General features: G+C 45.2%; 1 protein-coding gene and 1 long non-coding RNA gene across 4 annotated transcripts in view; one reads left to right on the top strand and one right to left on the bottom strand.

Annotated features, from left to right (window-relative positions):
• LOC137562541 (uncharacterized) overlaps positions 1 to 7568 on the top strand; it is a 46287-nt gene extending 38719 nt beyond the window's left edge. For both annotated transcript variants that reach the window (XR_011030135.1, XR_011030134.1), the window contains exons 2-3: positions 5019 to 5123; positions 7027 to 7568. This is a non-coding gene — a long non-coding RNA (uncharacterized lncRNA). The remainder of the gene's footprint in view (positions 1 to 5018; positions 5124 to 7026) is intronic.
• LOC137562537 (uncharacterized) overlaps positions 7004 to 21327 on the bottom strand; it is a 36800-nt gene continuing 22476 nt past the window's right edge. Inside the window, exons 12-22 of one of the 2 annotated variants that reach the window (XM_068273968.1) lie at positions 21118 to 21235; positions 20834 to 21039; positions 16898 to 17015; positions 16655 to 16824; positions 15400 to 15497; positions 15208 to 15314; positions 13015 to 13065; positions 10765 to 10945; positions 8118 to 8217; positions 7217 to 7394; positions 7004 to 7146 (exon numbers count right to left, since the gene is read on the bottom strand). In XM_068273968.1, coding sequence (XP_068130069.1) covers positions 7034 to 7146; positions 7217 to 7394; positions 8118 to 8217; positions 10765 to 10945; positions 13015 to 13065; positions 15208 to 15314; positions 15400 to 15497; positions 16655 to 16824; positions 16898 to 17015; positions 20834 to 21039; positions 21118 to 21235 — 1440 coding nt within the window. In that variant the 3' untranslated portion in view covers positions 7004 to 7033. The remainder of the gene's footprint in view (positions 7147 to 7216; positions 7395 to 8117; positions 8218 to 10764; positions 10946 to 13014; positions 13066 to 15207; positions 15315 to 15399; positions 15498 to 16654; positions 16825 to 16897; positions 17016 to 20833; positions 21040 to 21117; positions 21236 to 21327) is intronic. The other variant, XM_068273969.1, reaches the window with a different exon arrangement.

Here is a 21327-nt window from a genome sequence, read left to right as displayed (position 1 = left end):
AATTTTACGCATGCGGACCTTCTTAACCGCACGTACGTTTTTTTGTCGTTTGGATGATTTTCCGCGTATAATGCGTACATTTTTCCGCATGCGGACGGCTGTATACGCATGCGCTAGGCGTTGGCAAGTTTGGGAGGTGTGTTTTTGGTGATGTCATTTTTTTCAGTTCCCCATCAGGTCCACAGCCCTCCTGAGTGCTCTCATTGGCCAGCCAGATTTTAAATTGATTGGCTAATTACTTGTATAGTTCCTATTTAAGGAGGAGTTGTTCCTCTACTTGTTTGTATGGCTTCTGGCCTTGAAAAAGAGCTACTGAGCTTGAAACAGCGGGCTGTCAGCCGCTAAAGCCATTTTTTATCGATGACTTGTCATTTTTTATGACTTTTTCAATAAAGAGCTAATTATTTACTGAAGGTGGTGCCTGCTTCGTCTGGATCTGTGCCTTCATTTTAATTGCATTAAGTAACAGTTCCGGCCACTTGAAATACATATTAGTTCACATTAACACTGTTATTGTTATGTGCCGTATCAATGTAATTAGCGCCACCTGCGGCGCTTCCATTCACACAGCACTAACGTTAACTAAGCATGAATGAAATTCGCTACAACAGCGCCACCTGCCGGATGCGCCCGGCTAACGGATAAGTACCAAAAAAAGTTTGGGTCCGCTTTAATAGAAGCAGATGGTCAATCAGCTACCAAGTCACCTGATGTATGGCAACCTTTCGACTAGGATTTAGATTTTTGCCCATTACATAGTTTGACACCCCTGCCTTAAACCCCCATCTACACAATACAATTCTTTGTGCAATTAGATTATGATCCGATTATAGCCAACATGTCTAATCAGGATTCGATTCTCTAATGTTTTGCAATGGCAAATCCCGATTGGACATGTCGGATTTAATCAGATCATAAATAGAATCGTAATCAAATTGCACAAAGAAATGAATCGTGTAGATTAGGCTTTAGACTAAGGACTTGTGGGGAGAGCTCCATTTCCACTTGTCTCTTAAAGGGCACCTAAACCGTTTAACATTTCACTTACCTGGGGCTTCTGCCAGCCCCCTGCAGCCAACCTTTGCTTGCCAACAATCCACCACAGTGCAGTTTTGGTATTACCAAGTGGACATTCACCGTGCCTGCACATAGTTGACACTCCCAGCACTGAGAGCATCCTGTGCAGTATAAGAAACACTGCAGGACACTCCCAGCTAAAACTGAGCCGTGGAAGATAGTTTCCTAATGTTGTGGGAGCACAGGGCAGCTGCAGGGGCTGGCAGAAATATTTGAATTCAGGTCCCCTTTAATGCTGTGTATTACAGACACCCATAGTTTATTACATCTAGGGTGACAAGGCATCCTCTTTTGCCCAGACAGCTCCACTTTTTCCGACCTGTCCGGGGCACCCCGGCAGGTTTTTGAAATGTTCAGGTAGTTAAGAGCCGTTTGGTAGCCGAATACGAGCCAGCTCTTTAAAGGGGGCCAAGCCAGAAGAGCCGAAATTTCTAAAGAGCTGGAATTCCCATCACTAGACTGATTCTAGTGATGGAATTCCAGCTCTTAAAGCATCAGCTCTTCTGGCTCAGCCCCCAAAGCTTTTGTGCTGCCTGGCAACACCACTCGCATCCCCTATTGATTGGCCTGGAGCCCTGCGTGCCACTGGGGCTGATGGGAGGGGATGTGTAGCTGGAGCTGCCATGCAGTGAGTGACACTGAGCAGACATGAGTGGGAGCAACTATGCTGAGGGTGACAGGAAGAGCATCTTGTGGGGAAATGTGCCACCAATCCCATTGCATTTTGTGGGGATCTTATGCAAATCTGATTGCATTTTGTAGTCGTCCAGCCCTCCACCATGTGGTCTGGAAAAAAAATGGCCCTCCATGCCAAGTAGGACAGCACGCTGCTAAGGTCTTATATTTGGAACCACCCATGACCACATGCTGTTGTGATTGTCCTCTTTTTTGGAAATCAAAAATGGTCACCCTAATTACATCAGCTATAATCCACCATTGTCTTATATTAAACTGTTGTATTGTTATACCCTGTATGCGGTTGTACAGCACCATGGAAGATGCTGGTGCTATACAAGTCACTACTAGAGGTGTAGCGAACGGTTTGCCGGCAGCCACTGCCATGCAGCAAATTTTCTAGCATTGTAGGAACTGTTGGGGGGATCATAACTGGTGAGTTTCAGGCCCCTAGGCCAAAGAGGTCATAGCCTAGGGTCACAAAAACCTGTTTATTTGGGCAATTTCAATGGTAGTGATGCTGACGTACATAAATCGCAGCCATGGCCGTTAGCAACATCTGAATTTCACGAAATGTCTCATGCAGGTAGAAGACATTGTTAGACTTGAATTCCAAAGATGGGGTCCCTACATCTCTGCAAACCAGAGTTACAGGGGTCCAAAATTGGTAAAATCCCCCATAGGCTTTCATTGTGCCTACTATTTACCGTTCCAAAATCTCACACCATTTCAAAGGGCAATGGCTCAGCAGTGGCAAAACTCACCAGTCATGTTCCCCCTAAGGGTCCCTACAATGCTAGAAAATTTGGTACTGCTGAGCCATTGCCCTTTGAAAAGATGTGAGATTTTGGAAATTGAAATAGGGAGCCAATGAAAGCCTATGGGGGATTTTACCAATTTTGGACCCCTGTAACTCTGGTTTGCAGAGATGTAGGGACCCCATCTTTGGAATTCAAGTCTAACAATGTCTTCTACCTGCATGAGACATTTCGTGAAATTCAGACGTTGCTAACAGCCATGGCTGCGATTTATGTATGTCAGCATCACTACCATTGAAATTGCCCAAATAAACAGGTTTTTGTGACCCTAGGCTATGACCTCTTTGGCCTAGGGGCCTGAAACTCACCAGTTATGATCCCCCTAACAGTTCCTACAATGCTAGAAAATTTGCTGCATGGCAGTGGCTGCATGGTGTAATGGTGAATGGCTCTGCCTCTGACACAGGAGACCAGAGTTCAAATCTCATCTGTCTGTTCAGTAAGCCAGCACCTATTCAGTAGGAGACCTTAGGCAAGTCTTCCTAACACTGCTATCTTGTCTAAATTTTCTCTTGACAACTGTTGAACACAATACAAGGCCATGTCTGGCTACATATCTGTTTCTTCTGCCTATATAGAGTGTGCCCTAGTGGCTGCAGCTCTGGTGCTTTGAGTCTGCCAGGAGAAAAGTGTAATATAAATGTTATTTGTCTTGTCTAATTTTTCTCTTGCATTAAGCATAAATGGTACATGCTAAGCTACTTTTAGCTAGTAGTGTTGGTGGTACAATGGATATGTTAGTTGCCTACCATACACTGAGGCCTGGGTTCAAATCCCTATCATGGTATATAAGCTGGTTTTTGAAATACTGGAATTCCCTGGCAGATGAGACAATCCTCCCTCCGGTAGGAGGGAATAGGTAGAAGGGTAGAAGCCCAGAAGAGGCTAATTAAAGGCTACCTAGCAGAGTGTGTAGCAGCTGTCCCATAACTAATTAGTGTAGGCAGGCAAATGGTATAAAGGACCTTGCTTGGAGGAGGAAGGGCGGGTCCTCCAGCAGTGATGTGTATTTCACTCAATCATGTCTGCCTCCAGGTATTAGAGCCTTTGAAACATGCTTTTCATCATTTTTCTAGGTGTCAGAATCTTTGCAAAGTTCACCTCCCCATTGAAGTGTATTGCGGTTCACGAACCGAACCTCGGAGGTTCGTGAACCGAAAATTGGAGGTTCGCGACATCTCTAGTCACTACAAGCTACTCCTGCACTTCATAGTGCGACTAGGCCCAAGATATGATCAATGAGATGCAAGTAGTTCTTGAAGCAAAGTTATGCTGATTCATGCAGCTTGAAAATGGAGCAGTAGAACTCCACCTTGTGGGTATTGGTTCATTTTGACATTAATGGCCGTTTAGAGACATTGATAGGATTGCAAGTTCACATAAGCTGTTACTGACTACATTGTACCAGAGTTGTCATATCTTGGTTGGCCTATGAAATAGTATTTACAAAATATCATGTGCAGACACATGAGATGGTGCACACCAAGCATTTTGGTAGAGTTTTCAAAACCCATGGCAGCTTTTGAAACCGCTTGGCTAATGCATCTCTATGGGACGGTGCACACCAGCGGTTTGAGGTTTAGCAAACTGCAAACGTGGCCCCTGCAGCATTGTGGTTTGCAGATGCATTTCTGCCTCAAAGTTAAAGTGGAAACCTGCTCTGAAACCACTAGATCAGAGCGGTTTTCCAACGCATGTTACAGAAGTTGTTCAGTAACAGCATTACTGTAATATATGAACAACAAAAGTTTGCTTTCCTAAAACAAAGAATTTGTGATAATTCAGGTTAGAGTGAGCTTGAGATGTCTCCCAGTGCATCACTGCTGAATATATGCAAATTAACCATTGTTACCCTTAGAAGCTAAACACCTCCAGAACCACTGGAATGCAATGATGTGTCAGCTTGTTAATTTGTACAGAGCCATAATAATCCAACATGCATACAGACTGTTTCAGATTGATCCTCATCAGTGCATGACATGGATTAATTTGGCTCTATGGAGTAGGGCTTGTGAATCCGAGAGGCACAGACTAACCAGCAAGCTCATGGTGACCCAGAACTCATTGGTGTGTAAGGGAATACAATGGTCCTAAAAGCCCATTTTAGTCCCTTACATACTCCAATGAGTTCTGGGTCACCATGAGCTTGCTGGTTAGTCCAATATATGAAATCTGCTACACAAAAATTCTCCAAATACACTAGCCATGTTTAGAAAATTTCTAAACATGCCTAGAATCGCTCTTAAAATCTGCTTCAAAAACCTTTAGTGTTTTGCAGATCTGCTAGTGGTTTTTGGTGTGCACTGGGCCTGTATCTTCACCAGTAGTTGTGCAGTACAAGTGTGTCCCTGTGCTTTTGGATAGTGGCCTAGTTTCCATACAAATGCTAATGTTCCAGAAACTAGCATAGCCACTGCCATCTAGTGACAGCCTACACATTGTATTCAGCTAGATCCATCAGGCTGACCAGAGGACAAAACCTACCTATGCCATTGATCAAGACCAGATGTCATCTGCAGAAACTGGTGATCAGGAAATAGTGACTTGGACAAGGTAAAGTACCCCAAATCTTTAACCTCCTTAGTGGTAATCCTGAGTCAGGCTTGGGACACAAAGCCACAGAACAGGGTGGTAATCCCATGCAGGAGCTGCTCCAGACCTCTGGTATTTTTTTGGGATCTAAAAGCTTATTTTTTATAGCTTTTAGACCCTAAATCTGGAAACACCAGGGAGGTTAAAGAAATTCGATACACCCTACTGTTACACCGAGTAATATTAGCAGTTAGCTTCCAGGATCCCATGTATAACCGTTACTATGCCAACTGCCAAACAGCATGTACCCCTGCCATCTACAAGACATTAAGGCACACTAAGGATATATACGGCAACACTGCCTCCCCAATGCGGTTATTTAGATCTTGCAAAGGTTTGAGGCCAAATCAGCTAGCTTTAGTCCAGGGGCGTAACTAGGCCCCACCGGGCCCCCCTGCAGATTTTCTGAGCGCCCCCCCCCCCCCCGGGGCCCGCTCGCGGCCGTTTTGTGGGTGCTGGAGGGGTGGCAGCATGAGGGGAAAGCCTTGCCCACAGTCGGCGGGGAGAGGGGTAGTTCCCCCCTCTCCCTCACCTCGGGGCTCTCCCCTCTGCGCTCCCCTCCAGCTCGTAAGTGTCTGTGGGGCTGTGGTGGGCAGCGAGCGGTGGGCAGATACATACCTGCTTCCGTGCGTTCCATCGGAGACTTCTCCCTCTAGCGGCTGACGTCACTTCCGGAAGTGACGTCAGCCGCTAGAGGGAGAAGTCTCCGATGGAACGCACGGAAGCAGGTATGTATCTGCCCACCGCTCGCTGCCCACCACAGCCCCACAGACACTTACGAGCTGGAGGGGAGCGCAGAGGGGAGAGCCCCGAGGTGAGGGAGAGGGGGGAACTACCCCTCTCCCCGCCGACTGTGGGCAAGGCTTTCCCCTCATGCTGCCACCCCTCCAGCACCCACAAAACGGCCGCGAGCGGGCCCCGGGGGGGGGGGGCCGGGCCCCCCCGCGGGCGCAGGGGCTGCAGGGCCTATTCCTACGCCCCTGCTTTAGTCTAAAGACTAGTTTTCCATGCAGATGCCAGAAATTCTGCTTTTCTCAGCTCTGCACACCACTTGTGATGCTTAGAGACTTATCTAGCCAATAATTAACACCTGCACTGTTGTAGATACTCTTCAACCAGTTCCTGTGGCATAACCTTCCAGAGTTGCAACTCTGCTTTACCTCTTCAAGTCCAAAATGAAGTCAGCAACTGTGCCAACAAAAATCCTGCTGTTAGTCACTTCAGCTGACCTGATTATTGGAGCTTTGAAAGGCTCCTGCAGAAAGGAGGGGGGGGGGGTAGTGTATTCCTTCCTACTTCACATGCCAACAGTGTCGGAGGGGGGGATGATTTGATGTCTTGTACAGACCAAAAATCCTACAATACCAGTGTAATCATATCATTAGATGCCACACTGAGTTAGGTGGGGTCAACTCACACTTGTGCTATATTCCTTCCAAGCCAACTCAAGGGTCATTTCCATGCCAGGGTTTAGGATGGACAGAAATTGAACCACCCCTTCCCTGGATCAGTCCCATTAATTGGAGCTGTGCCAGGAATTGGAGCTGTGCCAGGAATGTAAGGGCCACCACCCTTGAAGTCTAGAGTTAACATCCCTGGACTTCAAGGTGCCCCATTTGAGCTAGGACCCCTTACTTGTGTTAGTCAGGAGCTTACTTAGGTTGCCCAATGCCCTATGGAGCCATTTAGGGATATTCCCTTTGGAGTTTGTTAATGGCTAATAATGACAGCCCTTGATTACCAGCTTGCATTGTGAATTAGTTTCCCCAAAAACTCATGAAAAAGGTTGGCTTTTTAACCCTAACCTGGTTTTGATAGACTGCAAGATAACTGCAAACAAGTTAGAAAACGGGTTTTTATTTAGGTTTTATTTATCGTGCAAAGAGGCGAACAGCAAGCAAGATGGCACCAAGAGTTAAAGCGGCGATGAACCCAAGTCCAAGCGGCAGAGTCCAGCTCCATGTGTTCCAGGTCTCCTTTCCTGCTACAAAAGAAAAGACAATTAGTGACTGAAGACTTTGTTCCCTCTGCAGCCCAATGTCTGCAACACTCACCGATATGCTTATAGGCAATGCCACTGCTTTGTAGGGAGATTTTGATTGGACCAACAGACACTTCAAGTGTTGGACAAGAGGATGGTGCTTTTTGTTCAGTGGTCTGGCTGCATGTTTGGTGGTAGCTGCTGGTATAGAGCCTGGGGTTGCACAGGGACACCTCACAGGATACATAAAGCTGAAGGGAGAAGAGTCAAATCGCTTTAGTCACATGCAATGTTGACAAGTTACATTTTGTAAGGAAAAAAAAACACATTAGGTTCTGATCTAGTTCTGTATAATGCCTGAAGAAGAAACTTAATGTTTCAAAAGTTCAAAAGCTTGCAATAAACCATGTACAGTCATTAAAGGCATCACCATAATCAATGTTTGTTGGTTTGAGGTCTGCTCAGTGGACCTCACTCGCTCCAAGGAGAAGGGAATTTTGACAAGTTCCATGGTCAAACTGAACAAATGGAAGTAACAGTACTCAATGCCACTCATCCAGGAGTATTGCGCATGGCAGTATGGGTGATCAAGTCTCACTACAGGGAACTAACTAGTGGATGGTGCATCTGATTAATGTTACATTTCATGTTTTATGCTGGAATGGTAATTCTGTACAGGATTGGTAAGGCGACACCTGAAGATTGATTTTCCCTTTGAGATTCCCAACATATCCCTCTGGGGTGCTCTGTAGTAACTTCCTATATCCACAAAGGATTAGAGAAAACTGCACTGCTTCCAGTTGTCTCCCATAACCAGATGTATAATTGCTCTCATAAGCCAATTGTAGGCATTTGACAATACCAGAAGGCTTGGGATTGGCAGAGCCAGAGGCTCTTAGAGGCCGCTACCACCAGACCCAACTTGCACCAATCTGGTTATACAGATTTCAGGCACTATACCCACCACACCTTACCTGTCTGTCATACTCTCCATCAAGCGTCACCTGAAGGTGGGCAACGTTATCTGGGGTCATCTGGATCACAGTAGAAAAGGGAGTGTCTGTGGTAACACATCTGCAAGACATGAGAGATGTTAAAGTGCTTTATTACTAAACACCTGCCACTAGCCCAGACCTTGATTTAACTTACAGGAGCCTATAGGCACAGGTGTCCTGGCACCCCAGACTTCATCCTCCATGAACCTACAAACCCCCACTGAACTGAAGGCCCAGCTGTCAGGTACCTACAGATGCCCCCGATTGTAGGGAAATCGGGTCAGTGGAATGCTGAGGCTCAGATGAGTAACTGCATTTACACTCTGCTCGGGACTGCATAGGGAATAAGGGAGTTTTTTGGGTAGGTGAGTGATACACCTTTCCATTATAAGGCATGTGCCTAATGGTAAATCCGGCCCTGCACTAGCTCTATTCAGATAGTTAGGCCTTGCTCAGAAAAAAAGCCAGCACTGAGCGATTTTGAAAGCACTTTTCTAAGTACTTTCAGAGCACTTTTCCTGACGTAACGAAGTTAATCCTGCCTGGAAATGAATACATACAATTCAGTTATTAAAAGCGCTTGGGAAATTGTGATTTAATAAGGATAGGGATATTGCTAAACGCTCTGAAAATGGTGCAGGAGCCATGTTTGCAACTGCATAGAAAGCTCATTGCTTGTGAGAACTCATACATTACACTAGTGCTTTTAAAGATTTCTCAACTCGCAAAAACATGCAATTGCCCCCAATGTGAACAAGCCCTTCTAGGTCACAAGCCTGGGCAACGCAAACTTTACACCATCCCTTCTATATTGAGCCATGCTGCCAAAGTGACTGCCTGCAACTCCCTTGTAAGTGTGATTGGTTAGGCACGTCCTATAAAGAGTAGGAACTTTTGTAAGGGATGCTGCCAAACATTTGTAGAGCATTTCTCCTGTAGGACCCAGGAGCAAAAACCTTACTTTTACCTAAATTTTTTAAATATCGCTTCATCAGTTTATAACCCCCCAATCTATTGTGCAAAGGTTGCTAGGGTAGGTCACAAATTACGTCTTTTGGAATGCCCTTTTTGGGGATAAATTGTAAAATTTAAATATGGGGGAATCTTGATTCCTCATCTTGAATAGACTGGGGGACACTACATCTCCACTTAAATCCAATAGTCTTATCTGGGAGAACCCCAGGGTTCCATGTGGCTACACAACTCAAACCTTCACCTCAGCCCATATTGCTGGACCTCTGACATTCCCACCAGTGTAGTGATGCCTTAGAAGTCCTTTCTTGAAGGATTTAGCAGGATCCTTGGTTCCACATTTTGAAGCTCCCATCTCACCATTGGTAAGGAAATAAGGTTGCATACACATCCAATTTTAATTGGCCAATCACTGACCAGATTTACCTCTGTGGCATGAGGACCAGACTGAGTACTATGAACAGATTGTTTAGGTCAGCTCTCAATTGGTAAAATTAGCCAAATGAAAACTGCACCCCAAGGTAACTAGTCTGATTTATAGAAAATGGTGGATATGAGTGATTGAGACTTCAGACCAGATAGTCTGGTGGAAGTAGCAGCTTTGTGGCCATTACAGCAGATAGAGGTGGGAGGGTCAGGTGATCTGAGCTGGAAGGAGGCAGCCACTTGTATTCCCAGCTATTGCATATGGGTGTTAAGGATCTGACCAGCTAATACTGCACTGTTACAACAGGTAGCGAAATTATAGAAGCCAGTGCTAGTGTTGGGTAAGCCTGTGGACCTTAATGAGGCTTTCCCCATCCTGGCACTCCAGTGCTGGAAGCTGCGTCCCCCCCCAGGCAAAATAAGTTTCCCTGCCATGATCCATTGTAGGCACAGGTGGAAATCATGTGCAGTAGAGATGACCTGATTTGGGCTCCATTTCCACCAGAGCCCAATCTGAAAGCTGCTACTATGTCAGCTAAGGTTAATATTGCAGATGCTACAGCTGACATCCTTGTCTGGTTTCAGGGGCTTCCAGCACAGTATTGCTGGGAGTGGGACAGGAAGTAGTCAGACCCACAGGCAAGTACATATCCCTGGAGAGTTTCCTTCCTCTGTTTAAGCCACACCCCTAATCATGCATAAAGTTAAGTAGTTGATAATTATGAAAAACAGGATAAAGTACCAGTGCAGTTTGAATTAACATTTATAAAATATATACACACATGGTAAAGTTTAGATTGAATTTTTTCCAGTAGAAGACCCATTTACAGAGACCTGTACATCTGACTCTTAATTTGTCCCACTTTCAGGACTGAGCGATTTGGTTTTTAGAGTGGGACTAAAAAACCCAAAAACAACGCAGTTGGGAGCCATGCACATAGCATTGCTTTAGCAAGAGCTTTTCAAATCACTAGTGCTTAAACGCTCTTGCAGTGGTCACCAGCCCCTAAGCCAGAAACCCACTAGGAGTGCTTTTCTAAGTGCCAGTGATGTCAAAAGCTCTTGCTAATGTAATGCTATGGGGATGATCCCACTTGAACGATGTGATTTTATAAAAGTCATTAGCAAATCACTAGCTATTAGAAAAGGCTGCTAGTGGGTTTGAGCTCCAAGGCAGGCTACACAATCCTCACTGCTTCTGTTGGTTTCTACCACGCCGTGTACCTACCCATCCAACACCAGATCCCAGTGAGAGGACTTCTCCATGCTGGAAGAGCTTTTAGCCCAGCAGTGCTGCAGGACTGGCACAAAGGCTCTACTGGAGGCAACCGCCTGGATGTACAGAGTGTCCTCTGGCTGCACCGAGATCGGGAACTCTCCTGGCTGGTAGAACAAGCTGTATGTCTCATCTAGAAAGAACAGGTAGTAAACAGTAAGGAGCACTTATTACAAGAAGGTTCTTGAGGCCCTATTCAGTGGTGCATTGCAGAAGGACTGCCACACTAAGGTGGCTTGCTACAGGGCAATGCACCACCTATCAGAGCTCAGTGTGTTGCAGTACAATATCATGAGGTATGGTAAACTTAACACAACATGTGCATTAACAGGCAGTGAATCACACATTGACTATGTGGCTGTAGGGTGGTATGACTTATTCCTGTTATACAGGGTATTTAAAGAGAATCTGTATTCACAAAATGAAGTATAAACAAACATCCCTGCCTGTTTGGGGTCATCTCCTAGCCCCCTCTAATATTTTTGCTGCTCTCCACTGCAATAAAGAGGGTAAAAAAAACTGTTTTATAAACTGTTTTGTAAACAGAAAAGATGGCCACCAAAACAGGAAGTACATCAGCAGAGCAGTGAACTCAGTTAATACACATTGAGTACACAGAATTCAGTGAGTTACACATTGAATTCAGTCTCCAGAGGTTATGTGCAAGTTTTGAAAGAGCTTTATCAATGAAGCATGACAAGCTGTAGCCTGGAGTCCTGTTAGCCTGCCAGGCAGCTTCCTCAGCCAGCTATTCATTGTTCAGTTTATCAGTCTGTGTTTATCAACCACATATAGCAGACAAGCTGACAGTGAGAGCAAGGGACATTGTCTGTGAAGAATAATCACAGGAGCACTGGAGGGGCTTGGGAGTTAACTTGTTCACATTACTGAAGAGTTGGCAGCCTTCCAGACACAGCCGACAAATCCGACAGGGGAAAGATAAGTTGATTACAGAGATGGTGTAAGTAGTAAGTGCTGCAGTAAGCCAGAGCACAATGGAACAGTCTTAGAAACTTGTAGGATAGGAGAAATACTGCTGAAATTTTTGTTACGGACTCTTTAATGTCCCACTGTTAATGAGGCATTACCTACAGCTGTAGTGCATGGCAGAGATTTACCATCTCATAGCCAGGTAGCTGCTGGAGCACTAACCAAACCTCCACCTGAAAAAGGACTGCCCATTTCATGTGAACTGCAGGGCTGGATCTGTACTCAAGCCGCTCAAGGCTCACAACCACCAGTTGCCCCCGGACTGAAGTATCCAAAACTTCCACACCAAGCTACATACTGTGCATACAAGAATTTACATCTCAAAATGTGCATAGCCCTAGGGTATGTGTAGCATTACTTTCAGACAGTGGTGTAGCTAAGGAGCTGTGGGCCCTGGTGCAAGTTTTACATTGGGGCCCCATAAGCACTCTATACACAGTTGATACAGCACACCAAAACCTGCCAATGGCAACTACAGTGTCAGGTGCAAGAAGGGAATGGGGAACAGTTTATTACCACTATTCAAAGTATCTATAGAAGTGATCATTATGCGCACAGGTCTAAAAGAGCCAATGCTGAAGCTGAGGGAGGGCCCCTATGGTTGCAACCTCTGCACCTCCTATTGCCATGCCCCCACTTCGACCAGATCGCAGCTCCATTCAGACCAGTTTTGTGACAGACTACAGCAACCAGAAGACTCCACCCCATCCTGATGAGATGCAGTGGCTGCACATTGCCATCTGTGGAAGTAACCTGGCATTTTCAGTCTCATCTCATGACTAGCTTAGTGATGAGACTGAGTAGAAATGGAACAGCCATATACCACTACTAAATGTCCTACAATAGAGTATGTACATTATAAAGCTTCCACAGACCTCAGCAGATTATCTAGTCTACCTTAGGCCACTAACTGTCCAGTTTCTGAAATTCTGCTCAGATGGGTTATAAATCTCCATTGATTGGCACAACCGATTATAAAAATAGTCACCTGATTTTGGTCAAACCAAAATTTGGATTTTCTTGTTAGTTGGGATAGGAAGCAAAGATTGGTTCATTGATTGATTCTTCCGATCAGAATTATGATTGCTTGAACAATTATGCTAGAAATTGGTTAGTGGCCACCTTAATAGTTCTACAGGATCTACCTGCTGCTACAGGAGAAGTTACAGCACACAAAGAAAAAAAAAAACAAAAAACGTAGATGCATCTTACCCTTTGCAATCCTCATCTCCACATTACTGGACCCAGCTCTTCTACGCAAGACTGAGGAAATAAGTGTTATATAGTTAGTGAGCATGGTGTAGCATCACCCTCTCCCCAGATCTGCCACCATTATTCACAGTAGAAATTACAAGCAAATAGGAATTTGTTCATTTAGCATGAGGGAAGTCAGGAAAAAAAAAAAAGCTGAAGGCTCAGCAGGGCGATTGCAGAAACCAGTAGTCATATACATTCCTCACTTAATCAGTTTAGTGTTGTGGCATGAAGCACTAGAGTATTTAAGTTTGACTGCATATTCACAGTGGGACATTGTGATGTGTACGCTGCATTACAATAAAAAAAAAAATTGGTGATGCACATTAACACTGCATTACTATGGAATACAGTCAAGGGAAAGTATGCCTCTGTTTGCCTAAAGTGAGTTACTCTAAACCAGGGGTCTCAAACTCAATTTACCTGGGGGGCCGTAGGAGGCAAAGTCAGGATGAGGCTGGGCCGCATAAGGGATTTCACAATCGCGGCGCATCGCCGCCTCTGCCCACCCCTCTCACTCTTCCTTCACAGAGAGAGGTGGGGAGAGGCGGTGATCCGTGAGGCAATTGATGTCAGGAGGGGCAGAGCTGAAGCTGAAAGCTCTGCCCCTTCCAGGAAATGCCAGCGAATTGTCCCCCAGGCGATTTGGGGGCTCTGCAGCCCTTGTTTAGCGTCAGGTATACAGCGGATTACTTGGGAGCACTGAAGCAAACTATAAGGAAGCTTTTGCCAGCGAGGGCCACAAAATATTGTATCGAGGGCCACAAATTGCCTGCGAGTTGAGACCCCTGCTCTAAACACGTTAGCGAGTTACCATAATGCAACATTTATAATGAGATGTTAACATTGCATAGGCTTTATAATGGACAATAATGTCCCACTGAATGTGTCCTCCCCCTTAACACTGGAGATAGTCTGGCCCAAGGCCAATTTAACCAGTCTGCAACCATGTTATTAGTGAGGCAAGGGGATTGGTGTTCCCATGAGACATTCAGTCCTGCAGGCCAGGGCTTTTCAACCTTTCCACCAATTGTACCACTTTTTATCGCCAGAAAATTGACAGTATATGTTAAATACAGGAAGTGGCCAGTGATGTCTGTTCTCCATTGGTATGAGGTCTGAAGTATGCCACAGGGTTGCATGGTGAGGAGGGAGTTAGGATCAGTGGCGTAGCTAAGGAGCTGTGGGCCCCGATGCAAGTTTTACAATGGGGCCCCCCAGGCACTCTATACATAACAATTGATACGGCGCACCAAAACCTGACAATGGCAACTACAGTGTCAGAGGTGCAAGAAGGGGATGGGGAAGAGCTTGTTAATGTTTACCACTACTCAATGTATATATAGAAGTGATTATTATGAGCACAGGACCAATAGAGAGCTAATACTGTAGTTGAGGGAGGGCCCTTCGGGGCCCCTCTGGCCCAAGGGCCCCGATGCGGTCGCTACCGCTGCACCCCCTATTGCTACGCCCCTGGTTAGGATGGAACCAAAAACAAGCCACAGGTGGGCAATTAAGTGGCAGGCAAACCTGGGGTGTACCACATGGCCAATAGCAAAGTACCACAGGTTGAAAAGCCCTGCTATAGGCCAACTTTGTGGCCTCTCCCAGGTGGCTAGGAAATTCTGGCCCCATACATGGTGAGCTCCAGGGCCTCCTTCCCTGGTACTGGAGTATTCATCTGTGAAAGCCTTTTAACACCTTTGCAGGGGCTAAATATATCATAGCTAAAGTCTTGCCAAAGTTGTAAAATACCTTTTAATGGCCAACTGATACATGATGCAAGCCTTCTGGCATCTAGTCCTTCAGGCTTATTTCCAGATGTTAGCTGATGTAAGACAGATGCAGGTAAATAAGAGGACAGTTGTGCTGGTTCCTCTACATGGTCACCATTTACTTGCATCAGTTTTTTACTTAAGCTAACATCTGGAAATCTGCCTGAAGGGGACTAGATCCCAGAAACCTTGCATCATAAACTTAGCCAAAAAAAAAAAAAAATAAAAAAAAAAAATTGTACTACTTTGCCATTTGACTATCAAATCTTGTAATGTAGACATATGTAGGTAGAAAAATGCATACATGATTTGCCAGTTCAGGTCTAGGCGTTTCTGGCACAATATATGGGAACTGCTCAATGTATTGAGTACTTACCTCTTGCCTGAGGTGGGACTGCCAGACCAAGCAATGCAGGCGCCATCTTGTATTGACCACTCAACCACTTGGTGTCTCGTAGGGGGTAACGACAGCGTATGGTCAGCCTATAACAAGGTAGACATTAATCATTGCTGCATCTAGTTTTGCTGCCAACATTAGACTGTTGAGGTTGACCATGACCCCCATTACCTGTAGGTGGAGTCCCGAGAAATGATTGGTTGATTGGGGAAGAGCACAGACCTCTCATACATCACTTCATTCTCATAGATCAGGTAATTGCTGTCAAACTAGAATGAGACAGAAGTTAAGGACAAGTAAAACCTCAGATTGCCACGTGATTAAACTGATACAGAATAGTAAGAAAAATATGAAATGTTACGATCAGGCAGTGGCCCTGGCATGCCGTCTACAGGTGCCTGTTAAGTATGGGTTTAACATCGAGCTAGGTTTGTGTAGCATGTGGGTAGCACTCAATCCACTAGGAGGCAGGACTAGGGTCTTACATTAATCTAGGCCACAACATTATCTGCATAGTGATAAGTGATGAAAAAGCTTCATTTGAATGATCAGAGGCAAGTTTTAGGCAATACTTAACCTAGCCTAATGTCTAGACAAATTAAGGATTCATGAATAGGAATGACCAGTTAGATGCAAATTCCATATTTGAGCGAAACTCTACAAAATGTAGCTTAAAAATGAACCCATCCAATCCTGCCTCAATTCAGTTACTTGAAGCTCAGACTATCCGATCTCTAGAGCAGTCATCTCAGGGCTACAGCTGAGGTTTGCCCTTCTAAGAGCTATGCATTTGTATAGTTTTGAAACATTGGCTCTACTTAGTAAATGGGCTCATGTACATATATGAAATTTGAGAATTTTAGAGTCCTGTACCATAAGAGTCCTTTGGAAAGAACTTCCTAAAATCCACATGGCTGACCAGGTTATCTGGAATAGTCTATAAGCTAAAGAGCTGATCAAATTGTATTTAAAGCAACATTAGCGCTAGACAATGACTAGGGATAAATGGACAGGTAGCAGTTATACAGTGCAAGGTTATCCATGCAAACAGGGTATGCATGTGATTTCACAGAGACCCAGGAACTAAAGTCTGAGTTAGTCCATGAGAAGACGTGTAGGTGTTTTGGGGGAGGAATTACCAGATCATTGACTGGGGCTTAAAGCTACTGAGATGGTGTTCAGAAAAGTAAATCAATCTTACATAGGATCAGGAATAAGTGGACTACCGGTAAGTATACAAGTTATACAAGCAAATGGAAAGAGCCACAGGGATGTTCTACTTTGACATATTCTGGGTTCCTGGAGATGAGCCCATATAGTACCTACCAGGAGACTTGTCTGCACCTATGCATGTTTGTGTTGCTAGAGATTTTGTACAACAAGGCTAGATAATGGACTGAGGTCAGTTCTCTGTATCTAATGTTACCTTGCGGATGGTCCCACAGGAGTAGCCTGGAATGTTGAATAGTGCCAGGTTTTTGTCAGCTTCCTGTGGCTTACATGCAGGATCCTTCAGGTGAGTTTTTTGTGCATCAATAGGGGGTCTGGTAAACGAGCCATCAACCACAACAATCATGGAACCATTGGAGAGGCACACTGTTCAGGGAGAGAGTTTGTCACCAAAGCCTTTTGACAAAATTGATTTCACATTATCTGCATAGCCACTTACCTGGAGAGGTTGGAGGAGGGAAGCTACACTCCACTGAGAAGGACATTTCCAACTCCTGGGTTTTGTTGTCCAGGAAATTGAAGACCAAGCGTACATCAAAAGCAATGAGACTGGCTGCCTGGAAGGGGCATGGAGAAAAAAAACAAAAACAAACAAAAAAAAAAAACTTTAAAGCAAATAGTCAAAACTACAAGTACCTTTGTGGCAAAATCAGATAACCAAGCTGCTCCACAGCTGTTGTGTAGGAGTTGGTGGCAAAGTTGAATGAGGTTCAAGGTTTGGCCATGGACCTGAAGCGCTTAGCTGACCCATATAGACCCCACAGAGCAATCTATTGTGACTGTTGGTCAGAGGTGCCCACACTTGTGAGCTACTTTAAAAAAAAAATAGCAAGTCCAAATGATCTACCCATGTACAATTTTAGGAGCACACTTGTATATACAGAATGGAAACTGTAGTGGGGTCAGGATCTACTGGTAGATAGTGATCTACCTAATGGGCACCCCTGCTCTAGGTCTAAGCAAGCTCAGCCTGTTGAATTACTGCCTTGATTGGTTCAACGAGATACCAGTTCTTCCATGCAAGTTAGCAATTTGTGTATGAGGATGGTCCATGAAATGATTCTAGAGTGACTGGACTCAGTTCAAAGTCTCTCCCTAGGGAACCTCAAGTGAGCAGGATAGAGGCTGATTTAAAGCAAAAGACAGAGCCCTTAACCATTACACTTTCCAGCTGGTACTGACAAGAGACTTGGGCTAAAATCTCAGCTCTTACTGTTCAGTAAGCCAGCACCTATTCAGTAAAGAGTCCTTGGGCTAGACTCAACACTGCTACTGCCTACTGAGCACCCCCTTGTGGCTGTAGCTAAAGCACTTTGAGCCTGCCAGGAGGAAAGCGCAATATAAAGGTTATTAGTCTATCGAGCAAGCATGCGGATCAGATGTGGACATCTGACTGGATTAGCTACAGGCTTGTTTCAGGTGTTGGAATTCGACACCACTGAAGCCAGCAAGATCAGGACTGCCAGGCAACTGGTATTTAAAAGGCAATATGGCATTGCCCATATTCTCCCCCAAAAAAGTGTGAGGATCCCCAAAATTGAGTATTTGATCAAGTGGTACAACATGATCCACCTGCCCTTGAAGCAGGGGGAGTTTAGTATGGGCACTTAATGCAGTGTTCTCATTTTGGGGGGTGAGGGCACCTTGATTGCTTTGAATTTTACCAGGGCATCCTTGGGCAAACATGCTGTTGTGACCTTTATTAGGCAGCCTCCCCACCAAGTAGCTAGTGATCATCATCCCCCTCCAAGTAGTCAGTGACACCTCCAAATTATGTAGCACCCCCTCCAAATAGCCAATTTGTAAAACAGGCACCAATATAGTAGAATATAATCCCACTCAAAGGGGGTAGTGGTCAACTTACCTCCCCACAGAAGACTCAGATTAAAGTCAAATTGCAAACGTTGCAATAGTCCAGAATGATACAATGCATGTCATGTTGTGTCTGTAGTCCACTACCCCATGTCATACTATACTGGGGAGAGAGATGCCAGCTTCTGAAGCAGGAGACAGGATGGTCACACAGGCACATCGCTGGACTCTGGCAGAGAGATGAGAGCACAGCTTATGCTGCACTATATTCTACATTTAAACACTGGGCTGAGGGAGTGCAGGAGGGGACAGGGACAGATGGTGGCACAAGGGGACATAAGATTGTCCTACTGTGCCTAGGCTCCTTCATGCTTCAGAGATGCACAGGTGGCACAAGGGGACGCAGGGAGGCCCCTGCCTGCAACTTACTAACCCCTGTGGGGAGGCGTTTAGTCCAGGGGCAAGGCACCCCAGGACTAATGGCGCTCCAGGAAATGGCCTGTAATGTCTATGCCTAGAAGTGCCCCTGGTTGCTTTATCAATCCTTAATGTAATATACTAGACCATAGTGGGCTTTTGATTTGTATCCCCTTTGTTAGCACAAGTAGCCAGTAATACTCATTAGGCAGCATTTCCCTCCTTTCAAGGAGCTAGGGATGCTTATTAGGCCACATCCCCCTTCAAGTGGTCAGTGATCTTCCCCATTACACAGCATCCTCCAAGGAGTCACTAACCCACCCATTGTCCAATGTGCAGTTGGATTACCTGATGGCAATGCACAAAGGATGGGGTGAATGCCGAGGTACCCCAGCACCCAGTGTGAGAACCAATGACTTCATGTATAATGTGGAGGCCAAGTTTTACCCAGATCTAGGGAGATTATGCCTAGAAAGGGCAACTAAAGCTGCCAATTTACTTGTTAAAAAAACCTTAAGACTCCCTTTGAGCTTGCATGGAAATGTAATGCATATGGTGCACAGCATGACTTGTGCCAGATTATGGTTGCTATGCAGCTTGGGATTTTGTGGCCAGTCTGCATGCATTCTGTAGACAGTCAAGTGATGAGAGATTTCCAGAAAGGGATAGTATTCTACAGCAAAGAATAGAAAGGATACAAGACAGGCCCACCAATGGTATTGGCAGATGCCAGCCTGTTAAGTGTGCTTTCTGGTTGCTTGAAACTATGGGGAAGCCTAGATACAGCACTTTGAATAACAGGGAGGTTAAATTACTGTAGTTTATATTTCCCCAGGATTTCTGTGCAAAAAGTCATCCAATTTTCAAAAAGGTTTTCCTGTAGCTTACCAAAAGTGTGTCAAGCAAGGGTCTCAGGGGCAAACCCAGGATTTTCAAGGGGGGGGGGGGGTTTCCTGAAAGGTCTCCCTCAACCATGCACAATATAGTATAATATGGTAGGACATGGTGGGTACACAATGCAATTTCCTGACCAACAATGGGATCGATCAGAAACAGTGGATACAGATAAGGACAGCCGACATTGGTAATGAAGGGGAAAGTGAAGCATTCACACACCAGAGCTGCTCCATGCTCTGTACACATGCTGCTCCATCCAAAGTCAACTGTAGCAGGGAAAGAAAGGGGGCAGTGCTGTGAGCTGCAGGATACCTGCAGATATGGCGTTTCAACTTGTGCCAGTTCACAGACACTGCACCAGCCCTGGCCTAAGGGGCAATTCTGGGCAGTTGTAATCCCCCTGCGTTTGCCTATGGGTCTAGTATACAGTGCAAGAGAGTAGTGACATGTACAGTATGTAAATACTGTACACAGCAAGTTTTGTATGGAGGTGTATAACCGTCACTACTGCTACCTTTAGGAGTCTTGGAACCCAGTCTTTAGGAACAGAGCCCTAGAAGTTGGCCTTGGCCACTGCCAGTGATTTGTGTTATTAAAAGTTCTGGATAACAGAATTTAGAACCTTAAAATTAAGCCTCAATTTCTAGTACAGGCACATTACAGCCAGGGCATCATGTATGAGTCCTTCAGTAAACTGCACTGGTTAGCTGTTAATCCTGTGCACAGACTAGAGTAACGAGGTTCCTCACCAGTAAGCCAGTCAATAAGCACAGAACTGCTTATACTGTAAACCAGGGCTGTGGAGTCGGAGCAATTTTGAGTACCTGGAGTCTGATTTGATAAACAGAGGAGTCAGGTTATTTGTACAAACTACACAGCCCTGGTAAGTATTAGACTGAGTTGGATCCATTTTGAGTACTTGGAGTTGGAAGATTTTTGTACCGACTCTACAGCCCTGCTGTATACACTGCCTACAGATAACTAGCAGCAGTGTGAGGGCTGCAAGGCACTGCTCTGTAACAGCTTGTACAGTAAATACGGTGATCCACAGTTCTACACAATCAGTATTGCTATAGCATTGGGTGCTAATATGGCCATGATGACACATGACTTGTAAGATGGCACCCAGGCTGTAAAGTCACCAAGTAGAGGCAAGGGAAACATTGGCGTCCACCAGTGTTGCAGTTATTGCCCAGCCCTCAACTCTGGGAGAAGATTAAAGTTCAGTAATGTATTGGAGACCACTTACCTCATAGATGAGGCCAATGGATGGGAAGGGAACCTCCAGGTGGATTTGGGTGTCTGAACTCTGGTAGATCATGTTCTGAGAGGCAATCAGCTCACTGGTCAGTGGAATATCACGAATATAGGGATGCCAATTGAGATCCAGGTTACCACGCTTCACATCAACTACTAGTCTGTCTGGGAGACATTTACCCGAGAAAGTAGGTGGCACTAGGAGAGAAAAAGAAAAGTCAGATCATTCTTTGGCTGGCTGTTCCTCCTACTGTACAACTGATAGTCACAACTTACCAACATCATCCAGAACAACCTCCACTCGACCTGTGTAGGTGAAGTCCTTCTGTTTGGGCACCAGAGTCAATACATAAGTCACATACAGCGTGTACCTTCTGCTGGTGCCACCGAGATACTGCAGAGCAAGAATAGTTTGTTAGTATGTGGCAACATTTGAGCTACACCAGTAAAAGCACACCTTGATTTACTGTACAATGCCAAATTCAG

This window comes from Hyperolius riggenbachi, chromosome 3 (assembly GCF_040937935.1).
Source record: "Hyperolius riggenbachi isolate aHypRig1 chromosome 3, aHypRig1.pri, whole genome shotgun sequence".
In the NCBI taxonomy this organism is placed as follows: domain Eukaryota; kingdom Metazoa; phylum Chordata; class Amphibia; order Anura; family Hyperoliidae; genus Hyperolius; species Hyperolius riggenbachi.
Note: the sequence above shows the minus strand (reverse complement) of the source record. Positions and strands in the feature narration are given on the sequence as shown.